General features: G+C 41.1%; 1 protein-coding gene across 1 annotated transcript; it reads left to right on the forward strand.

Moving 5' to 3' along the window:
• Positions 1 to 10,233: 10,233 nt before the first annotated feature.
• Positions 10,234 to 23,378, forward strand: TEKT4 (tektin 4). Its single transcript, XM_062588485.1, has 6 exons — positions 10,234 to 10,767; positions 17,947 to 18,017; positions 19,470 to 19,613; positions 20,250 to 20,472; positions 21,466 to 21,620; positions 23,162 to 23,378. Exons 1-6 carry the CDS (start codon positions 10,234 to 10,236, stop codon positions 23,376 to 23,378), a joined length of 1,344 nt encoding a protein of 447 aa, XP_062444469.1.
• The last annotated feature ends 394 nt before the right edge of the window (positions 23,379 to 23,772 follow it).

Here is a 23,772-nt window from a genome sequence, read left to right on the forward strand (position 1 = left end):
AAAAGACATTGATGTTTATGTCAGATTTTCAACTGATCAGTGCTAAAATCTTGGTTTTCTTTCAACTGTTTCACTGCGAACGAAAGAACACTGCAGTTCTTCCTCTCCTTGCCGTGGGATCGCCCTCTGCGATGTTCCCATGGGGGCTGCCCAAGTCACCCTGTTGTGTGACCCTGCCTGCCGTTTGCCGACACCTACATCAATTCTCCATGCTCGCAGCCTGACATCTGTCTGCTGCCAGTTCATGCACAGTTTGAGCACTGGATATTTCTGATAGAAAATAACGTCTCCGCAAAGTGTGGCAGCTCAGCAAAAGCCATTTCCCAGTGACTCACTGCAAGGTACTTAAGGAGGTGAGAACTTGCATGGTGCAGATTACTGGCTTTCTCTCCTGCTGACTAATTCCCTGGTATGAAGTGAATTTTTCAGACCATATTGTGCTTTTGACTAGTGTGGCCTGAGATATGAAAAGCAGCAACATGTTCAAACCCCGGCAGCAGATCCCCAAAACACAAGAAGCATGGGAATCAGCTGCAGCAAGGGTGGATCTGCCACCCATAGCAAAGTCCTGCCTGGACTCCCCCTCCTCACTCTCCTGTCCCAGGGACACAGCCTACAGACATTCTCAGCCTCATCCTAAGACACACATCCTATCTCTTCAGGACTTAAAAAAAAAATCTTAAGTCCAAAAACTTAAGTTTTCACTACCCCATGCAGAAGACCCTTCCATGGTTTAACACAACAACATACCCACCACAGCAGCATGGGATGCCTCAAAATCCCAGGACACAGACAGGATTTCCCTGGTAGGACTAGGGACTGCTTTAGTAACATTTTTTCAGGAGAAATGCTTGGGTCTACAATAGATAAGACTTTACAAGATCTTGGATCTGCATCTCCACAGTTTTAGTCTTCATTCTGCCAGCTCATCAAGACAAAGTGAACTGCACAGAGTGCAACCTCAGCTCAAATTTAAAAATGAAATCAAAGATTTTTCCTTCTACATTTGCGAAGATCCTCAGGCTTAGACTTATAACTTTTTACAAATCTGCACATTTTGCATCTTGAAAAAAAGCAGCAATTTCCCTTCTGAAATATCTCTCCAGGAGAGCGCTTAACTTAACACCTTTGCTGGTCCTTCAGCGAAGTTCTCTTAAGTATTGATACATTGAATGAGGAATATTCCTTATTTACTCATAAATGCCAGGTTTTGACACTGGAAAAAAGCAACTGAACCTTTAGTTTCAGTTCCCTAAGCATTTTACCTGCCTAGCTTTACTATCAGAGCCTGCTGGTGTCAGGTCCCAGGCAATGCAGGAAACGGCACACCGCTGACTGACCATGCTCACCTTTGAGGGGGCCCTGAAAAATGTACAGAAGTTTCAAGAGAAAGTAATATATTTAGTTAAAAAATAAAAACCTCAGGTAATTACGCAAACATTTATGCAGAATTTATGCTAATTTATCCCATGATTTGGATTTATTTTAGCTGTCCATCCTAACTCTTAGGCACCGACTGCATCGAGCCTGTAGGGAGGGTTGATGATTCTGATGTGGCTCCATGCCAGAACAAGGATCTTCCCAGGATGTCTCAGTGCAGGATCGAGGCCCTGTTTTGTACCAGACAAAATCCTAAGTAGGCCTGAGCTTGTCAAAACAAAATCCCTCCTTTCTGTTATGCCTGCAAATGTATGTTTTGGCTGCAGAAAGAGAATGAAGCTGAAGGGGAGACTTTGTTTTCAACTACAAAGTGGGAAAAAGATAGGAAAATATAGCTAGCTAAAACTGATGCCCTATCACTCCAAATCACAGTAAGCTTCTGGGTTCCTCACAGAGAAAGCAACATCCTTGGGTAATAAATTGGTTGTTTTCCTGTTAGCTGTGGAATTTGTTAGTGCCATAAAACTGCTGCCCATGCTGAGGACTCCTTCTGTTATTTTCCTGAACCAAGAGAATACGCCGACTATTCTTTACATCTCCATTTTATACAGATAAAATCTCCATAAGGTCAGAAATACACTGTCTGATTATCGCGATGTGGATCCTTTAAGCAGAGTAAATTAAGGAGCAAAAAAAAAAAAAAAAAAAAAAAAAAAAAAGAGAAAAAAGAAAAGAAAGCACAAGGCACAAGACTTGCTCTCTGCAGAACAGCTTGGTATAACCACATGTGGATTCCAGTTTGAAGCCAATCAGCAAAATCACAGGACACACTTCCTAGTGTTTCCCTGACCGATAGCAATTGTTGGAAAGCAAAAATAAATACATGTGACTCACAGTTTGCACAGGTCTAGGGGACATAGCACCATATACTTAATGCTGGAAGGCAGTTTGTTCAAAGAGATTCAACAAACTCGTAGGATTTAATAATGATTCAGTACTCTGCTCCCACACCCACGTGCTTACCAACGGGATCCATTCTCATGTCCAGGGTGTTTGATTTGGAAGGAAGACATGTTCCAAAAATAGACATGAAGATAATGTTTGGAGGAGCTTAAAGGAATATAATGAAACAAAAGTGTATCAAAGGAAAGTAGCCAAGTGGAATTTGAAAGTCAAAAGCTGAGACTTTTTAAAGAGAGAGTATCTTGTCTTGCTCTAAGTGTGAGAGCTGATTCTACACTGGTGAAAAGCCAGTCTAATTTCATTTACCTACTGAAACTGAACCAGTTTACTCGAGCGAGGGTCTGACCAACCTGACTGCTTTGCCTTTTCAAATAATGTAAGAGCTATCCCCGCCAACATGCTTACAAAAGCTTGAACCCCCTTCCGTGCTCATAAGAGAAGCCAACAGCAGGTGTGGACATGGCCATGTACTGTTTTAAGGACAGTATCAAATTCTTTTCAGCAGCCCTTTGCCAAGGTTGCCATGCCAGACCCCCAAAAAAGTACTCGCCAGCAACTGCTTTCAGTCGTTCTGCCTGGCATCACATGGCAAGCAGTTCTTAGCCAAAAGCGGACATGCCAAGGAGCAGCTTTGGACCAACATTGCCACTAAATTTCCTCCCTGACCAGCCTAATGTAAAAGGACAGTAAGAGACCTCAACTGTTGCAAATCAGCTGTAGAGGATGTGGCAGCTTTGACTTGGACTGGAGAGGAAAAGGCAGTAATTCTAGCTAATGATCATCAACCTCTAAGTGTCCCTGCCATGTGCATTGTCAGTTTGACAGCCCTGCTGCAGTGTAAGCCAAAACAGGCTCACTTTATCACTGCCACACAATCCTGGCTCACCATCTCCAGGAAGACGGACACAACGGGGGGGTCTCGCACGGGAGGCAAATACTACTTTCCGTCATGCTCCCTCTTGGCCCTTGCCACACTCTGGCGAACTCCTGTCTCTTACCTGTGTCCGGTTTTAATCAAGCCTGTTGGCATCAGGGCCTTGACCTTCTGACAAGCCTCTAGTCCCCATGCTGTAATTAAAATGATTTGTGCAATGCCACCATTAAGGTGGATTTCAGAAAGGAGAAAGCATGAACTCCCAGAGCTGGTGGAAAATACAAGTAGAAACAGCATCGTTCTGACATAGATAGCTGTCACTCAAACTGATCTCACCCTCTGGAAGGATCTAATCAAACACATTCCTGCCTCAGAGATACAAGGCTGAGAAATGAAGGTTTAAATGGTGTTTTCATCCATGCTGGAATGGCTCAATTTGTGCTTTATTTTGTTTGTGCAAAATAATCACTTTTTAAAAAGAAATGCTAATACTGCTACAAATAATTAATGTTATCTGAAACTATCAAATTCTAGGAGGGGGTGATTAGATTCAAAACAGACATTTCTAATTTCAGTGATATGAGACAATATAAAAATAATGTCTGTGTTCTTGGATAACCTTTGGTCTCGGTATTTTGCTTAACATCAGTTCTCCTGAGGCTAGTGTATGTTTATTTCTTAAGCTGAAATGTAAAATTTTGCCCATATGTTGATATTAAAACAAAAAATTCACTTCTGAATTCTTTAATCTTTCTATTTATGTGTTCTGCCGCTCTCAGACAGAGCTTTTGAGTGCCATACGCTGCCTTATGTAAAATAATTGACTGCACTTTCTCTCCTCTGAAGTAATTCACCACATTTTCTCCCTATCTGTCATCTAGATGAATGCACTATGTTTTCTATCTATCACACTGCTAAGGTACTCATCACTGGGGTATGCAGGCAGTAGATAAAAAGTATAATGACACTATATTAAATAAAGAAAATCAATGTTCCACTCACAGTAAAACTGAGCCAAACTATGACAAGTGGGTTGCCATGAGGAGAATTTTCGTGAGATTTTAAAGCCTAATGCCTAGTTCTTGAGCCTTTAAGGGCTCAAACTTCGCCAGTATTCACCAGTGAGTTTCGCGCCTTGGTCTGAACCTAGGTGAGAAGTCCACTTTTCAAAGAGAGAGACCCACAGCTCCATGTGTTGTAAAATGCCTCAAGAAACTGGAGCATTAAAACAGCAGCAAATATGACAAGGTAATGTAAATTGAACAGGTTTTGTGCCTATCTGCCTATCTACTTACAGAGATAAGAAAAGCAAATAAGGATTCTTGTGTACAGTGTTTTTTTGGAGAGAAAATTTTGCACCCATTAGAGCCATTGGTATGAACTTTTATATAATGTGTGTACCTATCCAAATTAGAGGACTCGGCTCTTGGATCTAAAATGCAATGAAAAGCATCCCCTGGCTGCTCCACAGGTAATTCATCATGCGAATGGCCATTGTGAACAAAAGAGAAAGATCAATTTTTTAAGCAAGTCTGTCCTGAGAATGGGTAGCTCAGTCCAATGCCCCTTTAATGTACCATAAACTTTAATGTACTACTAGTCCATTTCAGCTATGTTTTTTCCTCTCATTGCAAAATGCTGAATTACAGTTAAATGCTGTATGGTATTTCCTGACTGTGTAATTGATTGCTTGCCTTTGTGCATGGCTGGTTATTTGTTAGCAGTGAGAGCTTCAAAGCCTAACAGCCAATCCAGCCGCACAGGGAAGTGGTTCAGTTCTCTTTTGTCCACCCCACTAGGTTAGTTGAGAGAGAGGAAACATTTTTGGCACTTCACAACAGAGATATGAAAGTGACTGCACTGCTTTTGATGTAGGGACATCTCCCTGCCAGCCAGCACATCCAGATTTTCTTCCCATGGAAAGTGGGGCAGAGATGGGAGGGGAGGGGAGCAAACACATCCAAGTCTCGTGCTGAAACAGAGTACCAACACACCTCATCCATGCAATTGGCCTGCATGCTAAGGAGCAGGGATATCTTTCCCCAAATAATGTATCCATTTGCCTCTGCTGACTTCCCTAAGCTGCCAAATAAAGGGTCTGCAATCCAGAAGCTATTGGCCCCACAACTGGAAAATCACCCTTCGTACCTCAGCAGCCACTTCCTTGAGTTCTTCTATCCGCACAGGTAGAATAGCACACCCAGCCTTACAGCAGGTCAAGTTTTGGTTCTCTGCCTCCCAGTAAATTATATTTATGCCAGGTGATCAGTCTGTAGCCTGCCTTGCAGTAGATCTCTTTATGCCTGGCCACCTAAAGACAGTTTATGATGTGCACTCACTCTTACAGAGTTTCCCTACGTTAAACATGAGAACAAAGCTCCTTCTTTCACGAAAACATATGGCAGGAAGCTAGAGCTTTGCTCTTGCTTCTGAGCTGTCTGCTAAGAGAACTGTATTTAATTAGTAGTTATGCTTGTTAATTCCAAGAAAGCAGCCATGATATAGCTTTGTGCTGAGATTTGTTAAGCTTAGAACAACAAAATAAATGTCCCAGAAATGGAAAATAATGCTTTTAAAGAAAACGAAACAGGACAGTCTTCTCATTTCCCCCTTCTCCTCCACCCTAAAAGGGCAAATGTTAAAACCCACAGTGCTTTATCACAATAATAAAATCTCCCCAAAGGCTCAGGACCCATCACTTCAATTCCCTTGTTCAAAACAGCTTGTGTGCCAGCGGATTTTTGACTCACTCATACAGCATTTTGGAGACTGTGCTGAAAAGCTGGGAGAGATTTTCATACCCTCTCCATCCCACCTCCATCTGAAAATACTAAACATGTTTAGCCACCCTGAGCCATTTACCTATTTCTGTAAAAACAGAGAGTGGAGAACAAAACTGCAACTTAAACAGGCATTTAGAATCTTGGCCATGTACGGTTTAGCCTGGCACTGACTGGTTCTCCTCTTTAACACTGCTGTCCTTCACACTTTCATTCTGTCCATCCCTAGATCAGAGCTGGCCCAAAGAGTGTGCAAATATGATGGCTGCATCCAGGCTCCATGTGCCCCAGGGAACTAAAACAGAGTGCAGAAGTAAGTAATGAGGTTGGTTTTGATACTCTGAAGAGATGAAAGAGGGATGGAGGTGAAGAGAGGTCTCATAACCAGAGATAGAGAGCATCATCCCCAAGGGGGAAAGACATTAAAAGCTGATTCATCCCTTAAGCAGTTCTCCAGCTCCCTGGAGTATGAATGTCTCCAGAAGCAGAGCTTCTGGGCCCTCAAGCATCAGAATGGCTTGAAAAGTAGGAGATTTTTCAGATATCGTATCACATATTGTCCTCTGCTTGCAGAGATATTTGCATGCAAGGGGGTCACATTTTCAAATTTTTCTTTGCTTTTACAATGAGAAGAAATATGTTAAAGAAGCCAGACCTTCTCTGGACAAAGTGTTTCCAGTACTTCTGTGCTGTGGATAAGACATGACTTCTTAGCTACTGGGATGCAAGAGGAAACCTTTGCTTTCTCCACGCACAACTCTTACACTAGCCCACAGACTAGTTCACAGTCTTTTCTACAGTCAGCAGTACAAATAGTGTGCAGACATGAAGAACAGATCTGGATGTCTACACTGCTTTGGCAACACATGCTAATAAAAGACAGAAAGATAGAAAGACAGCAAGAGAGAAAGAAAAAGAAAGAAACAAGAAAAGCAGCAGCAGCAAGCCAAAAAGCTCACATGGCACCTGACATAAAAGGGTAGCATTTGCTGTGGGAAAGGGAACCAGATTCTAGCCAAGAGAAATCTTAATCTATTGCATGTCAAAAGATTTGAGCTGGAAAATATTTTTTCTTTTCTTCCAGTACGTTTTGTCATCTTGTGCTCTGGGAACATCTTGAAGAGCAGTTAATAATTTATATGCTACAGTGGCATATTAAATCACTGGGCTGTTGGAACGGCTTTAAAATACAGGCATCTGCCCTGGATAATGAAGGGAACCCCAGAAGCTACCAGGTGCCAACGGGTTTTGCTTTTATTTCTTGCAAACGTGTGTTATGCAGCCTGTCAGCACATGATGCATCTGTAAAAACTCAAAAGCAGGTTCAGACTGGCAAAAAACACCCTGACCAAAAGACTCTCCAAAATCTGATCCACAGAAACAGTGTCCAGTTGGGATAATAAACATAAAACCGCTCGTTGAAGAAATTTTTGCAATGGATCATGTAGAACTTATATAATTCTTGTGTAGTTTCCATGTTGGAGAAGGTTATTACTTACTAGTCAAAACTAGGGCTTGGAAATTAGACCAGCCTTCTGCTGACTAAATTTGCAACCTGTGACGTGACCCATCACAGCCTTACACCTCAATTCACTGTTCTGCAAAACTAACTGGGTAACATCAAATGGACTGTGATAAGATGCCACTAATAAAAGCTACTGTGAAACCTTCAGAGAAAAAGTGCTATTCAATGGCAAATTGTTACTGCTCTTATTTTCAAAAATGAACTTTCCAGACCAAGGACTTTCACTCTGAACAGCTCAGTAGGGCTTTTCCTGTAGACTTACTGTACTTCAGAAATGCAAAATTTGCATAGCTCACCTTTCAGAGAAGGCTGCAGAGATGAGAGAAAGAAAAAAACAGCTGGGGTTAATGTAAGGAAAGGAACAGACGAGACAGATAAAGATGAATGAAATATGGAGAAATAGGAATGAAGTGCAAAGGGAAAGCAAAGAGTGACATTCAGAGACTTCAGCAGTCCAAAAAGATCACCCACTGTTACTGTTTAATAGGAGGTCCAATCATGCTGTAATTAAATGTTTGCAAAAAGGACGAGGAAGGATTTCTTATCTCTGCTGAGATTCAATCTCCCTTTCAACACTGTCTCTGTGGAAATGAACCTTCACTTGGCATGTGCCGTCAGCTACAGCACTGTGTCCAGGGGCAGCAGCTTGCATCTTTTAAATGCAGTTTCTCTGTTGATGGCGATTGCTTTATTGCATACTCATCCTTTCCGAAGCTTGCAGGATCCAACAGGAAAAGCGACCACTCACTTTCTGAGGAGTTAGACCAAACTCCTATAAAGCAAGTATTTTCTGCAGAAGTTTGTGTGATGTGAGCGTCGCCCTTCAGCAGCAGGAGTCATTCCTTTGTGCACGCCAGGGTGTAGGCGTGTATCTGCCGTGCATGTCTCGGGGCATTGCAAGCATTGCTCTCAGCACCCAAGGAGCCGATCAGCCCGAACAACACGGGGTGGACTGCAGTGCACATGGCTTTTTCCTTCTTTTTATTTTTCTAAATCAAAATGACATTGAAGACAGAAAGATTTAGATTTTTTGGCAGTGCGAAGTCAAGAGTGCCCTCTATTGTCACCTGTGCTCACCAGCACCTTCCTCTTCACGCTGAGCTCATCCCTCTTGTTCTAAATGCTCTGAAGAGACAGCTCCCGCCTCACAGGCTTTCCTTTTCTATCAGTGCTTGATTTCCTTTGCTTGGGGCATATTGATGGCAATCCAAATACTGAAATTTAATTCAAGCATAAGCTGTCTGCATTCCTCCAGGTGAAAATTAAACAAGGGATGCCGCAGTAGCCAGATTTCACAAGCACCCGGTTAGTGAGGGGGCGAGAGCTATACAAACTGTCTTAAGAATGTTTGGGAATAAGAAGGGAGCTGGGGTGCAAGAAGGTGTTAAACTGAGCGGCTTAAAACCACCGGATGTCTTAGACCCTGCACTTTGCCTTGGATACTCCAAGCCTGGATACTAAGCAAGAGACCTATCTGCCCTAAAGACCTGTCTCTCGCTGCACATTCAGTGCCACAGTCGCTGGAGGAGGCAGGTGGAGGTGCGGGACAACTACCACCCAGGCTGCAGCAGTCTTCTTCTCACATTATCGGTTTGATGGTCATCAGTGACTGAAATCAGGGAAAACTTCTAATCCCTGTTCCCCATATCTAGCAGTTAAATTTGTTTGCCTGCCCACTGAAGTGCTGAGTTTAACACTTTGCAGCAGCTTTTGTCAGCAGGATAAAGGTTCAAAGAGTGAGGAATGAAGAATTTGAGTTCTCTGATCACATACATAATGAGTCCTGTCCTAGCAACTTCATATGTGTTTTGCGAAATTCAGGTGAAATCTCATATACAAAAGATAGAGGCTGGTAGATGTGAATTATAATGTGAATTATAAAAGGTACAATATATAGCAAGGCCAGTGTTGCAAAACAGTCTTATCACAAACCCAAGTATAAAACATTTCTGAGATTTTAATTATCACTGCAAGTCACTGAAGTGCATGGGCCTTCGCAAGGACGTTCACCACGGCACCCGCTCCAGCTGCCCTGGAACAACCCCGTTTTGGGGGGGGGATTACAGTTCAGAGGATCTCAGTGAGGGCGTGCTGCTCTCCGTGTGGTTAGCGCGACGCCAGAGAAAGCAGGCGGCCGGGCTGATGCCCGGGAGAGCGCAGCGGTGCTGCCGGGGCGTCCGCGCACCATCGCCTCGTTTCCTAACGAGCACTCTCGTTACGCGTGGCCGTGGGGGTGTCACGCTGGAGCATGGCTAGACTGTTACTGCGAGACCGAACTGTGGGGAGAAGGCACGCAGTAGCGCTCTGGCAGGGGAGCTTTAATTTGGCGGGGAACCGGGCGCGTTCAGCCTCAGCCCCGAGGCTGCCAGCGCTGCGCGGCTCCGCCATCACACCTCCCTCTCCACAGGGCGCTGCCCTTTGCCCGCCCCCCCCCCCCCCGCTCCTTTCCCATTGGGTGGAAACGTCACCATAGCAACAAGCAGCTTGGAGGCGGGTCAAGGCAGCTGGCGGGCCCTATCCAATGCTCCCTGAGGGCTGATGCGCGCTCTCATTGGCGGCTGCCGTTGCCCCGGTAACGAGGGGTGGGCGGCTGCCCCTCTGCCTCCTCGGGTTTCCCTCGGCCGAGGGGGGACCCGCGTCCTCATTGGCTGCTGCTGTTGCCACGGCGACGGGAGGACGCGGCCTGGACGCAGGGAGGCCCCCGGGGAGCCATGGCGGAGGCCGAGGTGCTGCTGACCAAGGAGCCGGCGCCGCAGGCGGTGCCGGCCTCCCAGCTCCCCATGAAGGTGGCCGAGGTGGCGCTGAACACGGGGCCCCACTCCTCCTGCGGCCTGGCCACCGCCGGCTTCCGCACCGCCAAGTACCTGCCGCAGGAGTGGCACGAGCACAACCACACCCGGGCCCACGAGGCCTCCGTTGAGTGCGACCAGGCCGAGCGCTGCCGGCTCGAGGCCCGCGGTCTGGCCCGGCGCACCGCCACCGCGGCCCAGCGCGCCCAGCAGGACTCCACGGCCGCCCTGGGCCAGCGCCTCCAGGACATTCACTTCTGGAAGGCCGAGCTCCAGAAGGAGATCGAGGACCTCATTGCTGAGACGGGGCTGCTGGCGGCCCAGAAGGTGCGGCTGGAAAGGGCGCTCGACGCCACCGAGATGCCCTACGCCATTGCCACCGATAACCTGCAGTGTCGGGAGAGGCGGCAGCACCCAGACCTGGTTCGTGACCAGGTGGAGATAGAGTTGCTAAAGGTGAGGAGGGATGTTAAGGATTGTTCGCAGGCCTAGCTTAGAGCTCCCCCAGTCTCTAAAACAGGGAAGAGGTTGGTCTGTAGGTGGTAACTGAGCAGGTGGCAGCTTGTGAAGCATCCAGGCCTAGTCCCCTTCCCAGGCAGTCTAGACTCTGTCTGTCACTCATAAGTTTAGGAAAGCCTATTTAAAATGCTTCTAGTATTTTAAAAGTATTTTAAATCATGTGGATGTAGCTAAAGGACATTTTCCAGTTTCAGGATCCTCTCTCAGACTGGATCCAAACAAAATCAAAATAGAGGTTTTCTGACCCGCACTGGTCAGCCTATTCAGGCATTAGACATTCACACCCTCTACTCAGAGTAAAGTCTCGTGCTCTCTGCAGGTATCATTTAAAAAACGTGGCACGCCTTGAACACGGTATTCAGGAGCAGTGAGACACGATGTTGCTTGCCTGCTTCCATGCTCATGCAGGCTGAATCTGGTAATCTCTGTTAGAACCTTCTACTAACGAGTCTGACTCTGTAGTCTTGCCAAGGTTCACAACAAGGTGGTGATCTAACACTGAACTGTAGCTTTGCAACACAGACCGTGGGTTTAATCATACTACAGGACAGCAGCATGGCCCTCAGAACCGTACAATGTAGCTGCGTGACACCTGTATGAGATGACGGCTCCAGGCAAGCTGTCCAAGGCATAGACAGATGGTACTTTTGACAGTGTGACTTCAACAAACCTGATAATCCTGAAATTTTCTTGACCCTTTTCTTCCCATGAAGGTCTCTTCACACCAGCAGACACTTTGTTATCTGTTACTGAGATCCAACATTGCACGAAGATTGCCTTCAAAGTTGATGTAATAATTGTGGTTGCAGATGTTCCAGAGGACAGATTTTGGGTCGTTTTTTGTTCCTGAATGATTAACGTTCTAGTATCCAACAAATAGATTAATGATCATTTGCCAGGAGCCTCCAAAATATTGTAAAAGTTGATTCATGATGAGTTACTGATAAAACCAGACAGATAATACTTGTTATTAGAAAAATATGGAAGTGACTTTCATACTTGATGGGATGATAGCACTTGAGCAATATTTTTAATGAGAATAATGCTGAATTATAGTCACTATTTAAGAGATCATTTTAGTCAATAATGTAAAAATGTGAGAATTAGTGTACAGGATATTTCAGTACTAGTCTGCTTTGCGAATTGTAAAAAAATTTCACTCAGGTTACAAAAAAATTTATTTTTATCTGTTGTTGATATTTTAGAGAAGTTTGTGAAGGTCAATTTACAAGAAAAAATCATTTTCTGGCAGGTTTTGCCTGCTGTATTTCTGTCCTCCTGATCTCTGTTCCAGAGAATAGTTTGTTCATTGTTAAGTTCATCTGCTGCTGCTGCTTGTTCTTCACCTGAAATTGTGATTCTCTGCTTGTGACGACAGAGCATCAACGGCCGAGTGGGATGTCATCAAAAAAGAATGATGTGAGTTCAGATGAGGCGTGTATACCAGCAGCAGATGGACTCTTGAGAAATGAAGATTTTGTTGCTATGCCAATGACCTTTGCAATTCAGAAAGAAGGAAGAGTAGTACATAATATGAGAGGAAATTCCTCACATTTTTACGATGGAATAGATTTTACAGCGCAAATGTTTGCAAATAGATTTTAAAATGAGCCCTCTATGGCTTTGCCAGCTCTTTAAGCTGCAGCTGTACTCTATACCTCTCTTTCACTACAACCGATCAAACTATTCCTTGTATTTCTTTCTCTTTCCAAAACTGAGTAATAAATCTTGACACTGAAAGCTGCTCTTCCATGAATTTTGACTGTTCACTCAGATTTCAAAGTTAATGGCCCAGTTCACTTGTAGCTATATGTTCATTTGCTTATTTGAAGGAATTATTCAAGTTTTATTACTAAAGTAGTTGCATATTTTTTCTGAATGCTGCTTCCTTATCCAGTCACTTTCCAATCTTAACTCTCTCAAGAAAATAAATTATAGAACCGTTCAACTGTTTCGCTACCCTTCTTCGGAAATGCAAAGGAGATCAGGACTAATTTATTCTCTTCCCATTCAAAAACTGAAAAAAAGAAGAAATATTAATTCCAAAAGTCAGCTGCGTGAGGAAACAGACATCCTTTCCCTTGCCCAGGAAGTTTTAACTACAGACTTAATTTATATTCAAGATATTTTCATTCATTTGAAATTCTTCCTCTCCTTCTAGCAGCCCAGGCTTGCATCAGCTTCACTCCTTGGTATCTTTACTGAGTTCCTGCCTACTCCCATGAGTAGGTGCACAGGGAAAACTGCTGCTGGAGGAAGAACGTGTCTGGACAAGGGACTACCTTTCATTTAGTCTTGGAACAATTTGGCAGTTTGGTGGCCTTTTCACTGGACATAGGTTTTATTGCTGCTTTTGGCATTCTGCAGCAATGAAGAACATTTCCCAGTTCCCAGAGCATCCTGCCAAGATAAGCACCTTTCAGCAGCCCCAGCAGATGTGACATTTAAAGAGACAGCACCAAATACAGCTATACAAGCAGTGAGGAATCTCTTCGTGTAATTGAACTTTCATTATCCATTCAGTAGTAACTATTTCAGGAGACTCACAAAGAAAGCAAAAGCATCGCTGATGAAGGTTTTATGCATCCAGAGAAGATTTGGGAGTTTCATATATTTTGGCACACCATCTCTTAAGGAGTTTTAGTTTCAACTCGTTTCTCCTATTTGCTTTGCAGCATGGAGTCATGTTTAGGTCACCTATTTGACACACACTACTACTGTTTACCATTGCTGCAATGAGAGATGAAGGTATTTAAAGTGAAAGCTCCTTAAATGCATAGCAAAATCACCTGTTATTCAGAATTTCATTAACTCTACTTAACAGCATAATAACTTTTTAAATGCAATTCTGGTTAAGAAAAATAAGCTAAGCACATAACTGGTATTCCTAGAATAAGAATCTTTGATGACTAAAAAGAACCGACAATCTCTTAAGTAGAATTCCTTCATTTCTTCAGCTTGCCGCATCAGAAGCAGTTGAGCTCAGAAAAAACAATACATACATCTGTTTTGTTTGAGGTTTTTGACTCTCATAACCCATATGACATCTCTTTGGAATCCCCTTTGCATCAGTTTAATGACAGTTTAATGTTTGTGCATGTATTTCATATTTATAGTGAAAGCATTAGTACAGGACTTGCCACATGATGGTATATGTCAATATATCACGTCTCAGCTGTGTACATTCTGCATGCCAAGGTTATTTCCACATATCCAGTGTCTGAATTCTTGAACTAGGTGCCAGATATGACCCTGCTGTAAGCAGATGTAGTTAAATTTATGCCACTTTTTACTCTAGAACCATATTTGACTCAGAATGTTGATCTGTTGTACATTTGCTTCAACAATGAAGTCAGTCATAGCTAATCCCTGATGCTGAAGACAAAGGCATTAGCCACGATCCTGTCAACTGTATAAAAATTAAAGTTTAGGAAAGTGGAGAAAGGATACAGTTGTGTGTATCCCTGCCAAATACAATAATGGGGCAAGGAAATCAACAGAAAATCGTTTCCAAATACCGTGATCTGTAGCTTTGCCCAGTGAACCTGAGGTCAGTAAGACAGCCCTGTACCCAGACAGCTCAGTAAAGTGCTTGTTTTTGACATTTGCAGATCATGGACTTTCCAAATGACATGAGGAGACCATACAGTTCAGTAGGAAAAGGGCCAGTCACCAGGCTGAAAATTTGAAGACTCTTATCTACTTTCACTCCCAGCTGTAGTAAATAACTGTCTTCCTGTCACACACTGCTTGGAGGTCTAAATCCAGAGAGATCTTCAAGCTAGTTTTGTTTCATTTTGTACACTGATGTGTCAGACATTTAATACAACGTTGATACTGATGGAGGGATATAGCTGGATTTGTAATCAAGGGGAACTGTGCACCCTCTCTCACATCATATGATATAAACTGGACGCAGGATTTTACCAGTTCCTCTTAGCTGCTCTTTCATTTTATCATTCTGACCCTGGATGCTGTACTTAAACATTGCTGACATCTACAAGTTACAGATGTAAAAAGAAAATCTGCAGAAAAATGTATCTACAAATTCACAAAAGGCACAAACATCTGCTCTTAAAAATTCTTATGAATTCCTTTTTGCACCATTAGTTAGACACTCATAAAGGCATGAACTGAGATGGATTTATCATTAGATTTGAGGAGAATCCAACTCTTGCTCTATAAACATTAAATACCATAATAAAATAAATGCCATGTTAAACTATAAAATGTTCACTCCACTTTCAATTGACAATCATTTATGACAACAAAAGGGTTTATTATTATTAACTGTGGAGAACACAACTGAAAACAAGCCAAGACCGCTTCAGCTTCACAGTGTTTCATTTTAATAAACAACACGGGAAGACATTTGGGAAAATTAAAGAAAGAAAAAGACATTTGATCTACTGAGTCCTATCACGAACTGAAAAAATGCAAATCTAAGTTCATGTCTTCTTCTGAACCACAGAGATACTGCTAGTTACTAGAATTCTTTCATATTGTTTTCCTCTCTTAATGTATGCTGGGTTTTCAAATGAATTGCTAATACAATTCTGTGCACAGACTAAATAAGCGCCATATATTCTGCCTCGTGCTAAAACAGAGGTCTCCCCTCCATGTATTTTCGTGTGGAGTCACCCACATTTTTAGGGCTGAAATCATGAAGTCCAGGAGAGCTGTATTCCAGGCTTTCTCTGCCATGGATGTTGATGGGATTTGTTCTGCAAAGAAAATGTGAATGAGTAAACATAGCATTTTATAAGTCTCCCACAAGGAGTATGAGATTCCTGCCTCCTACCCCTCTGCAAGTAATGCAAAACATGAGGCATTTACGCAGTGCAGATCTATGGCCTGTCTCCCAGCAGGACCCCGCGAGCTGGCCACAGCTATGGTTGTCAGCTGCCTGCATTGTACTCCCAGGTCCTACAGTGTAGCGGGGACTGCGCATCCTAGTGCAAAGCATCTTCATCTTCAGCCTCGTGCCACAGCTCCTCCCAGCCATACAATCTGCTTCTGTGACTGTTTTAAAGGCTAAGGGAAATCGTTTAGTAGATCAGTGTCCAAAATTCCTTGTTATTTATGCCTGTGTGCGCTCACACACTCTGGCTACTCTTAGATTGACATTGATTATGGTAACTGTATTTTCAGTCTTAAATGTCATATTTGATTACATATTTCCTCAGTATGGAATCCACCTTTAATTTTTATTTTATGTCATTCAATAAGGGCAGTCTTTATTTTTGCACTGTTTCACCTTTTCCATTTAAGAGACCTTAATTGCCAGAGGAGGGGTTTTCTTATATAAAATTGTGTAGTTAAGTTGCACATTACTTACAGAAAAATGATTACCTCTTTATTGACATCAGGACTCACTATCCAACACAAAATAATATCAATTGCTAAAGATATAATTTCAAGTGCTAGATCTAACCCTTTAAAATCCTTCTGAGTTTTTATTTTGACAATTGTAATACATATAGTACTTCATCTTAGTGTTCTTATTTACTGTTTGTAAAATGATACAATGATAAATACATTCATCTATGTATTTATCTTAACTGCACTCTTTTAGTCTTAAAAATATTATTTTTTTCCAATCACAATTGTCCTTTCTCATTTAGAGTGAAATGATCTCTGTTATGCTCCCTGTTAGTTTGTTATGATGGAGAAACTGACATTGCAGTGACAGATTCATTCATTTATTTGTCAAAAACAGTGCAAGGACCAGTGAGTGCCAGCAAGGTTCTGGAAATAAGGGTTAGTAGCAAGCATATACTCCCTTTGTTGTCATTGCATGACTGCCATGGCTGAACAACAGTCAAATTAATTAAGAGCTTTTCATATACAATAGCTGTTTTTAATATCTGAGCCTCAAATACTAATTCCCTTACATAACAATAATAAAAAACCTATGCTTGCTGGACTGGTTTATATGTAGCAATTTGTAATCTCCAGGTCAGTAAAGTCATTTCATGAGGCATTGCTAGTTCATCCCTGAAGCAACTTTACTGCAGTCAAAGATAAGCAATAGATAAATTTTTGTTTAGTAAGACATTATTAGAAAGTGTGGTCTTTTTGGTTTGATCATGTTCGTGTAGAAATGATCGTTCCTGTTAATACTTCAGACACCAGTTGCATTATCAAGATAAGGTAAAGCTTCATGACTTTGACCAGTGCATGCTTTGCAATTGAAAGCAAATTAACACCTCACATACAACATTGCATATATGAGATAATTCCATGGGCCTTGTTACTGTCCATCACCAGAGGCAGAGTGAGTTCTGGAGTAAACTGTTAATAAAAAAATAAAAGCTGTATCTGTCATTAGGTTTATTTTAGGACGGCTTTCCTATACCTGTTGAAGAAGACAATTGCTGTTTAAATCAAAGCGTAGCAGCTTCTGTTTTCAGTTAATACACAGAGATCAAAGGAGGTAGGCCACCAGAAGACTATGGCAGTGCCACTTCTTTATGTTAAACAGCACCCTGTCACCATACCTGTACCTGCAGGAATCTAATAGGAAGCCTCTATCTTACATACAGACCAAACGCGCATTACAGAACAGCAGGCTCTGAAGGTATCTGCAAGGACTCAGCAGGTTCTAGAGGCTAGTGTCTTGCTGGAGTAGCTGATCTGCTGTATCGGGACCCTGTGCAAGACAGCAGCCTTTGACTTCTGAGTTTATGCTTTTCAGTGGAACCAGTGTCCTGCTCAATTTCAAGGTGATACCTGGTTTCTGCACAAGGCAGTGATTCCCATCTCCTGCTGAGCGTTACCCTGTAGCCTCATATTTACCCTACTTCAAGGCTGCACGAGAAATTCAAATACTCTATTTAATCTGACAAAACATAGCTGTTTTGTGGAACATGCAGCATGAAAATAATGAACTCCAGGCTTTAGAAGCATTTCAAGTGTTACTGACTTTTTAGACTTATACCTGAGTTACCTCAGTATTTGCTAACTCCTAAGAAGAGCTTGTCTTGCAATAATGGGTTAAGAGGGGGTAATGAGTGGAAGATTTAACTATTTCTCCACAACCATTGAAAACAAACAGTTCTGCAGGATTTATAGCTCTACATTGGATATCATAGAAGTCTCAATGCTTTTATCTAGGAAGCTGAACTTATCAGAAATATCCAGGAACTTTTGAAGAGAACTTTGATGCAAGCTGGTAACCAGATGCGGTAAGCTGTTTTTCACTATACCTTAGTAGTTAATTTATATTGGCAAGTAATTCCTGACATAAAGAGGTACAATATATGTACCTTAAAAGCCATATGAATTGCATTTAAACTTGAAAAGAGGTACTCAGTGATAAAATCTGAGGATTATCAAGTAAGATAAGGTAAGAGAAGAGATATGTCTTTTTGTGATCTCCAATATATTACTTAATATATTCAGTGCTGATATCCTGTACGTGTATACAGTTCTACAATTGTCCAACACTAAACTTAAGCACAAAAAATTATTATCTGGAAATCACTACACCTATCTTGTCACATTGTCTGATATAGTACTATATGATATTTTACACCAATTTGTCTGACTGAAAGACCTCCTTGACCTGAGCTTTTTGCCACCAGATATCAGTATGGACATAAAATATGAATCCTCTCCAACTTCCATAGCAGTATGAATGTTCATTGCATTTCAAAAGGAATATTTGCTTTTAATTTATAATGAACCCTTCAGAAAGAAGATGTTAAGTGAATTCTAAAGTGAATCGATATGATGGAATTAACTGATAGAAACCTTGGTATCTTATTTTTTCTAGTTTTTAATTCTTTCCATTTGTGATATTCTACCAAATAAAATAAAAATACTGCTTTTATAAAGAATATTTATAAAAGCATAATAATTTAAAGTAGTTCAGTTACAGTACAAGAGTAATCTACTGAGTTTACGCTTCACTTTTTGTAAGTAACACTTCTAAGATCATTTTTATACCACCTTTGACTAGCTGCATCTTTTTAATTCCTTAGGTGATAGTGACATCTGCTGTTAACTGTTGATAAAGACACATTGTTTTCTGTAACTTGAAGTCATTCTGATTAATTGGGTGAAGTGTGGCTCATTCACCTGAGGACAAGGCAGCAACTTTAATACTGAATGTCACTGTTCTTGTATTTTCCAAGGACAAATCACACAGGGTGACTTTATGGAGGTCTCAAGCAGTGCCAGGACCGATACACTAGGGAAAGGGCAGGATGGGTTCACCATTAGCACTACCTAATGTCGTATGATGGGACGAGTGTTCTATTGGGCAAACTCCCTTCCTTTCCTCCCCATCACGGTTACAGCTGTAGCTGTTTTGAAAAATCCTCTTTGTTTTGTGATTAATCTGTAAAATCCAAGGTCCAACAACTTGTCTATCTCAGGCTGTAAGAGCTTGAAGCCTTCAGTAAGCACAGGACAGAACAGAATGTCTAGGCCGGTGGTTAACATATTAGACTTCCTTTCCTCCTGGCAGATGGTTGTGGGAGAGTTTATTTAGGATTTGCAAAACAAAAAGGAACATTTACTTAGTGTTCTTTGACAGACCAAGGTTTAGAGCCTAGCTTCATAAATGTCTGTGATAAATTTGCAGAATTGTGTTATTTTCCACTGGAAATATGTGATAATAATGACCTTTTTAGGTTAAATCGAGACCACAAAGAGGTTTGTGAAATGGACTGGTCGGACAAAGTCGAGACATACAACATTGACAATAAATGTGGAAGATACAGTAACCAGAGCACCAACATCCAGTTCCATCCTGGCTCAGTGAAGTTTGAAGAGAGGTGAGCACTTCCTGTTACTCTCCTCTGCTAGTAATCCTGGTAACGTATAATATAGCCTTTGTGTCAGTGAAAGCCATAATGCTGCTCTGAATTAAAGGTGTGATTGCAGAATTACTATTACTTGCAATGAATTTTGCTGCTTTACCCTCCCCTTTCAGACAATATTCACATGACACAGAGCTATGTAGTTTCTTCTGTTGCTCAGCATGGCAAAGTATAACCAGATACCCTGTTTCCTTTTGTTTTGAAGTATACATTGACTGTAAAGCTTAAATATATTCATGCTTTTTTTTTTTATTTGCTGGTAACTTGACAGTGCTTATGCTTGTAGTTAGTATCTATATACTTTCCTCAGTTATATGAGCTAAAGGGAAAGAACTTCAGATGCATTACTTCCCTCAGAAGCCACAGGGTGAATGAGAGTTTTTTCACTTTTATAATGAATTTCAGTATTCATTTTCCTTCATGGTAACACTAAACAGTGCAAGATAGAAAAGGAAAAAAAAAAAGGAAAGAAAGAAATTGTGGTTGACAACACTTTTGCATGGAAAGAACCAGCTTCAGATTGTCTTCTTAAATGCAACTTGAACAAAAGAACAAATCTCCTATTTTTATATCATTCCCCTCTTCTTGCAGTGCTTCAACACCAGAGACATGGGCAAAGTTCAGTCATGACAACATCTATAGGGCAGAACGAGAAAAACTGGCTTCCATCAATCTTCGTGCCTTGATTGACAATATTCTTCATGATGTAGCTGAGGACCTGCACATGCAGTGTGCTGCTGTTAATGAGGCTTTTGCCAAACGCTGTGAGGAGTTGGAAGATGCAAAACACAAACTAGAGTATCATTTGCAAAATGTAAGTGTTCCTTTTGGAATGCTGGCTAAGGATGTGATAACCTCTTCTGAGAAAATCACAGTAGAATTTTCCTCTAGGAAAAAATTCTTAGTCCCTGTCAGGTATGGAACAGTATTTTGTGTCAGCTTAGTATCTGATAAGAGTCTTCAGTGATGGATTATGGCTCCAATTCAGCTTGTTCTACTTTCTGCTCTGCTTCTCTAAGAGATGGATTTAAATATGAAGACAATTATAAACATGCTTGCACATCTTGCTGCACTAAAGCCTAGTACTGTGTGATCAAGGAGCTGATCTTTGGATCAGGATTTCCATAGCCAGGATTCTCAGGCTCCCTTGGCTATCAGTCTTGTGGACAGAAAGCTGTGCTTTGCTGCAATAGTATCAGCAGCAACAGCTGCTGGCACATGAAGCCTATTCAACCTCAGTTCCTTCTCCTATGTGAAGCAGCTCCTACATCTGTGTTAGTCCATTTGCAAGTATGGAAAGTATAAGCCATTCATTAGCAACTATTAGGTAATGATGGTGAAGTAGGCATTATTTTCTATATGTGTCTCAGTGGTTATTAGGGAGAAGAAATTCAGCATTTCATGATTTTTATTTTTTTTCAATTTCTTCACTAATGCCAGAAATCTGTGCATTTTCAAGCAGGTCAGCAATTTTTAATCTAATTCAAAATAACTTAAAATTTTCTTGGAAAATTTACAGTACAAAAAGTAATTCATGGCAGTGGGATGTCTTATCAGCAGGTTTGGAAGAGATTTTGAACAGACTGCAAAATATTTTCTGCTTCTTTTTAGATCAGATATCAGATTCTCCATTGTTCTCAATGTAAGAGTAGAAATAAAGAGGTGAAAAACACATTTGTACCTCTATTTCTCCTATATTCTGGCCAAATAAGTCAAAACTATAACTAGAACCATGAACAGGTGTGTAGTGTACACATAGGCAAGTGTATTTTATTAAACAGTTCTTTTTCCTCGGTATCCTCTTCAGACACTTAAGGAAATTGGAGATCAAGAAGCTAATATTATTGCTCTCAAACAAGCTATCAAGGACAAAGAAACCCCAATGAAAGTTGCTCAAACAAGGCTGTATGACAGATCGTTTAGGCCCAATGTTGAGCTCTGCAGAGATCCAGCACAATTCAGGTAAAGATCAATAAAACAAGTCCTCTGAGGTGTCCATTCTATTCAGAGGCAGTTAGACAGCTTTTGCAGATATTATTTGCAATACATGGCCTTCAGCTCTTAATTACTAAGCTTGATTCTGATATTTAAGTCAGAAATAATTCCACTGACTGAAATCACTGCAAGAGAAATATCATTTTAACCTAACGTATTGACAAATCTATAGACATGACTCTGCCTTTTATCTGCATGCTTTCTCCTCTGAACTGTATCATTTCTTTTCTGATTTAGATGATCCAAATAACCATGACAGCATGTGAGTAATTTGCAGCCCTTGCTGTTAGCAAAAGTTTACCACAAGGTGGACTATGCACTGAATGAATTATGCCTCAACTGCTGAGAATGTAAATAGGCCGTGCATATGCATAGACTGAGAAAAATCCTCAGTTCCCCTGAAGTATTGGGCTGATGGTGGTTGACTTTCAGTAATAATCCATTTTAAAACTGGAGGTCAATAAATCCTTTCAAATTAAAGGTCTGAATGTCACATTTGTCACTTCTGATCTTATTACAGGCCTTGTAATTGATTCTCCTCCTTCATATATTCCTGCCTTTATGAAAAGTAGAGGATAAAAGCTTACAACATGCTTATAGCAAAAATGCCTACCATTCAAAGCCAGTACGTTCTTCATATACTGAGGAAGAAGTTATGATTAATTCGAATGCTTTATGCTATCTCAGGCACACTCATTTAGGTCCTGATTCAGCAAATCATCACTGTGCAAGCTTTTGTACATTGCTTTTAACGGGATTTAAGGACAAACTTAAGCGCTTAACTGAATGGGCACATGTTTAATTGCCATGCTTATATAGTTTCAAGTTACTCAGTTCTCCATAGCACATATGGGTCTTGTTCTCTCGGGAAATACATGCATTCTCTAAAGACAGAGAATGCAGTGACGTCCCAGCCCCCTAAAGACTTTCAGTTAAAATGCTGTGCTTCTTCCTTATTGACAGTCTATATGCTTTTAAAGTAAAGACTATTTTCTGATCTCTGATACATTGGCATAAATCTGGCATAATGAAATCTTCTTTAATACTTGAGTTTTATACCATTGAACAGATATAAAAAACTAGACTGAAAGAAATGCTGATCCAATCAAACTGGTGACTCATCTAACAATTTCTGCCCTGTAATTCTTAATAGAAGCATCCTGCACAGTGGGAAAGTATATATGAGGATGGATAGTTCCACTGTGCTTAGTGGCAAAAGATGTTCTTCATACTATCTAAATTATGGGAAACTTCTGTACAAAAGCTATGGAAGTGAACTGCATTTCTGAATAAGTATGCAGGATCTCCTTCTCAGCTCTGAGTCCTGCAGTCCAAAGTCTCCAGCACTCATCAGGTCCTCTTCAATGCTTTGAGATCCAAACTTTCTTTCTTCTATTGTGCATAATTGTTCACTGCTGTTGATCTTTATTCCCATAACAGTTCATTTGTCTTGGGGAACACAGACTGGCTTCCGCTCAATTTTGTATTAATTATGTAATTCTATTCAGGCTGATCAGTGAAGTTGGAGAACTAACGGAGTCCATTGAGTCTTTGAAGAAAAAACTACTAGAATCTGAACAGTCTCTGAGGAACCTGGAAGACACACGGATGAATTTAGAGAAAGAAATAGCTGTGAAAACAAACAGTATTTTTATTGATAGGCAAAAGTGTATGGCCCATCGCATACATTACCCTACTGTTCTTAAATTAGCAGGTTACCAGTAATAATCTTTGTACTACACATGTAAACTTTGGAAGAAAAATGTAGTCTAGAGTCTTTCATGTAAAATACATGGGTAATATTATGCATAGAAATGCTGCATTTGCTATTCATTTCCTTTATTTGGTTTAAAAAGTGTTAGTATAATGTGGCTGGTTGTGGATCTTGCCTTTAGAAGTTCATTCTACTGGGTGCAGATGTTTATAGTCATTTAAAAGATTGTTTTAAAGGTGAATTCATTGCACCTAGATTTTATCTGTATCTTTATCATATTTGCATAATTCACACAGTATGTGGTATTTTGGTTTTTTTCCTCTAATGGACTGGGTTTTTGATAATGCGTATTGTGAGTAATAATGACATATACATATACAGATATAGATATTGACACAGAATATT

Source organism: Rhea pennata, chromosome 15, assembly GCF_028389875.1.
Source record: "Rhea pennata isolate bPtePen1 chromosome 15, bPtePen1.pri, whole genome shotgun sequence".
NCBI classification, from domain to species: Eukaryota; Metazoa; Chordata; class Aves; order Rheiformes; family Rheidae; genus Rhea; species Rhea pennata.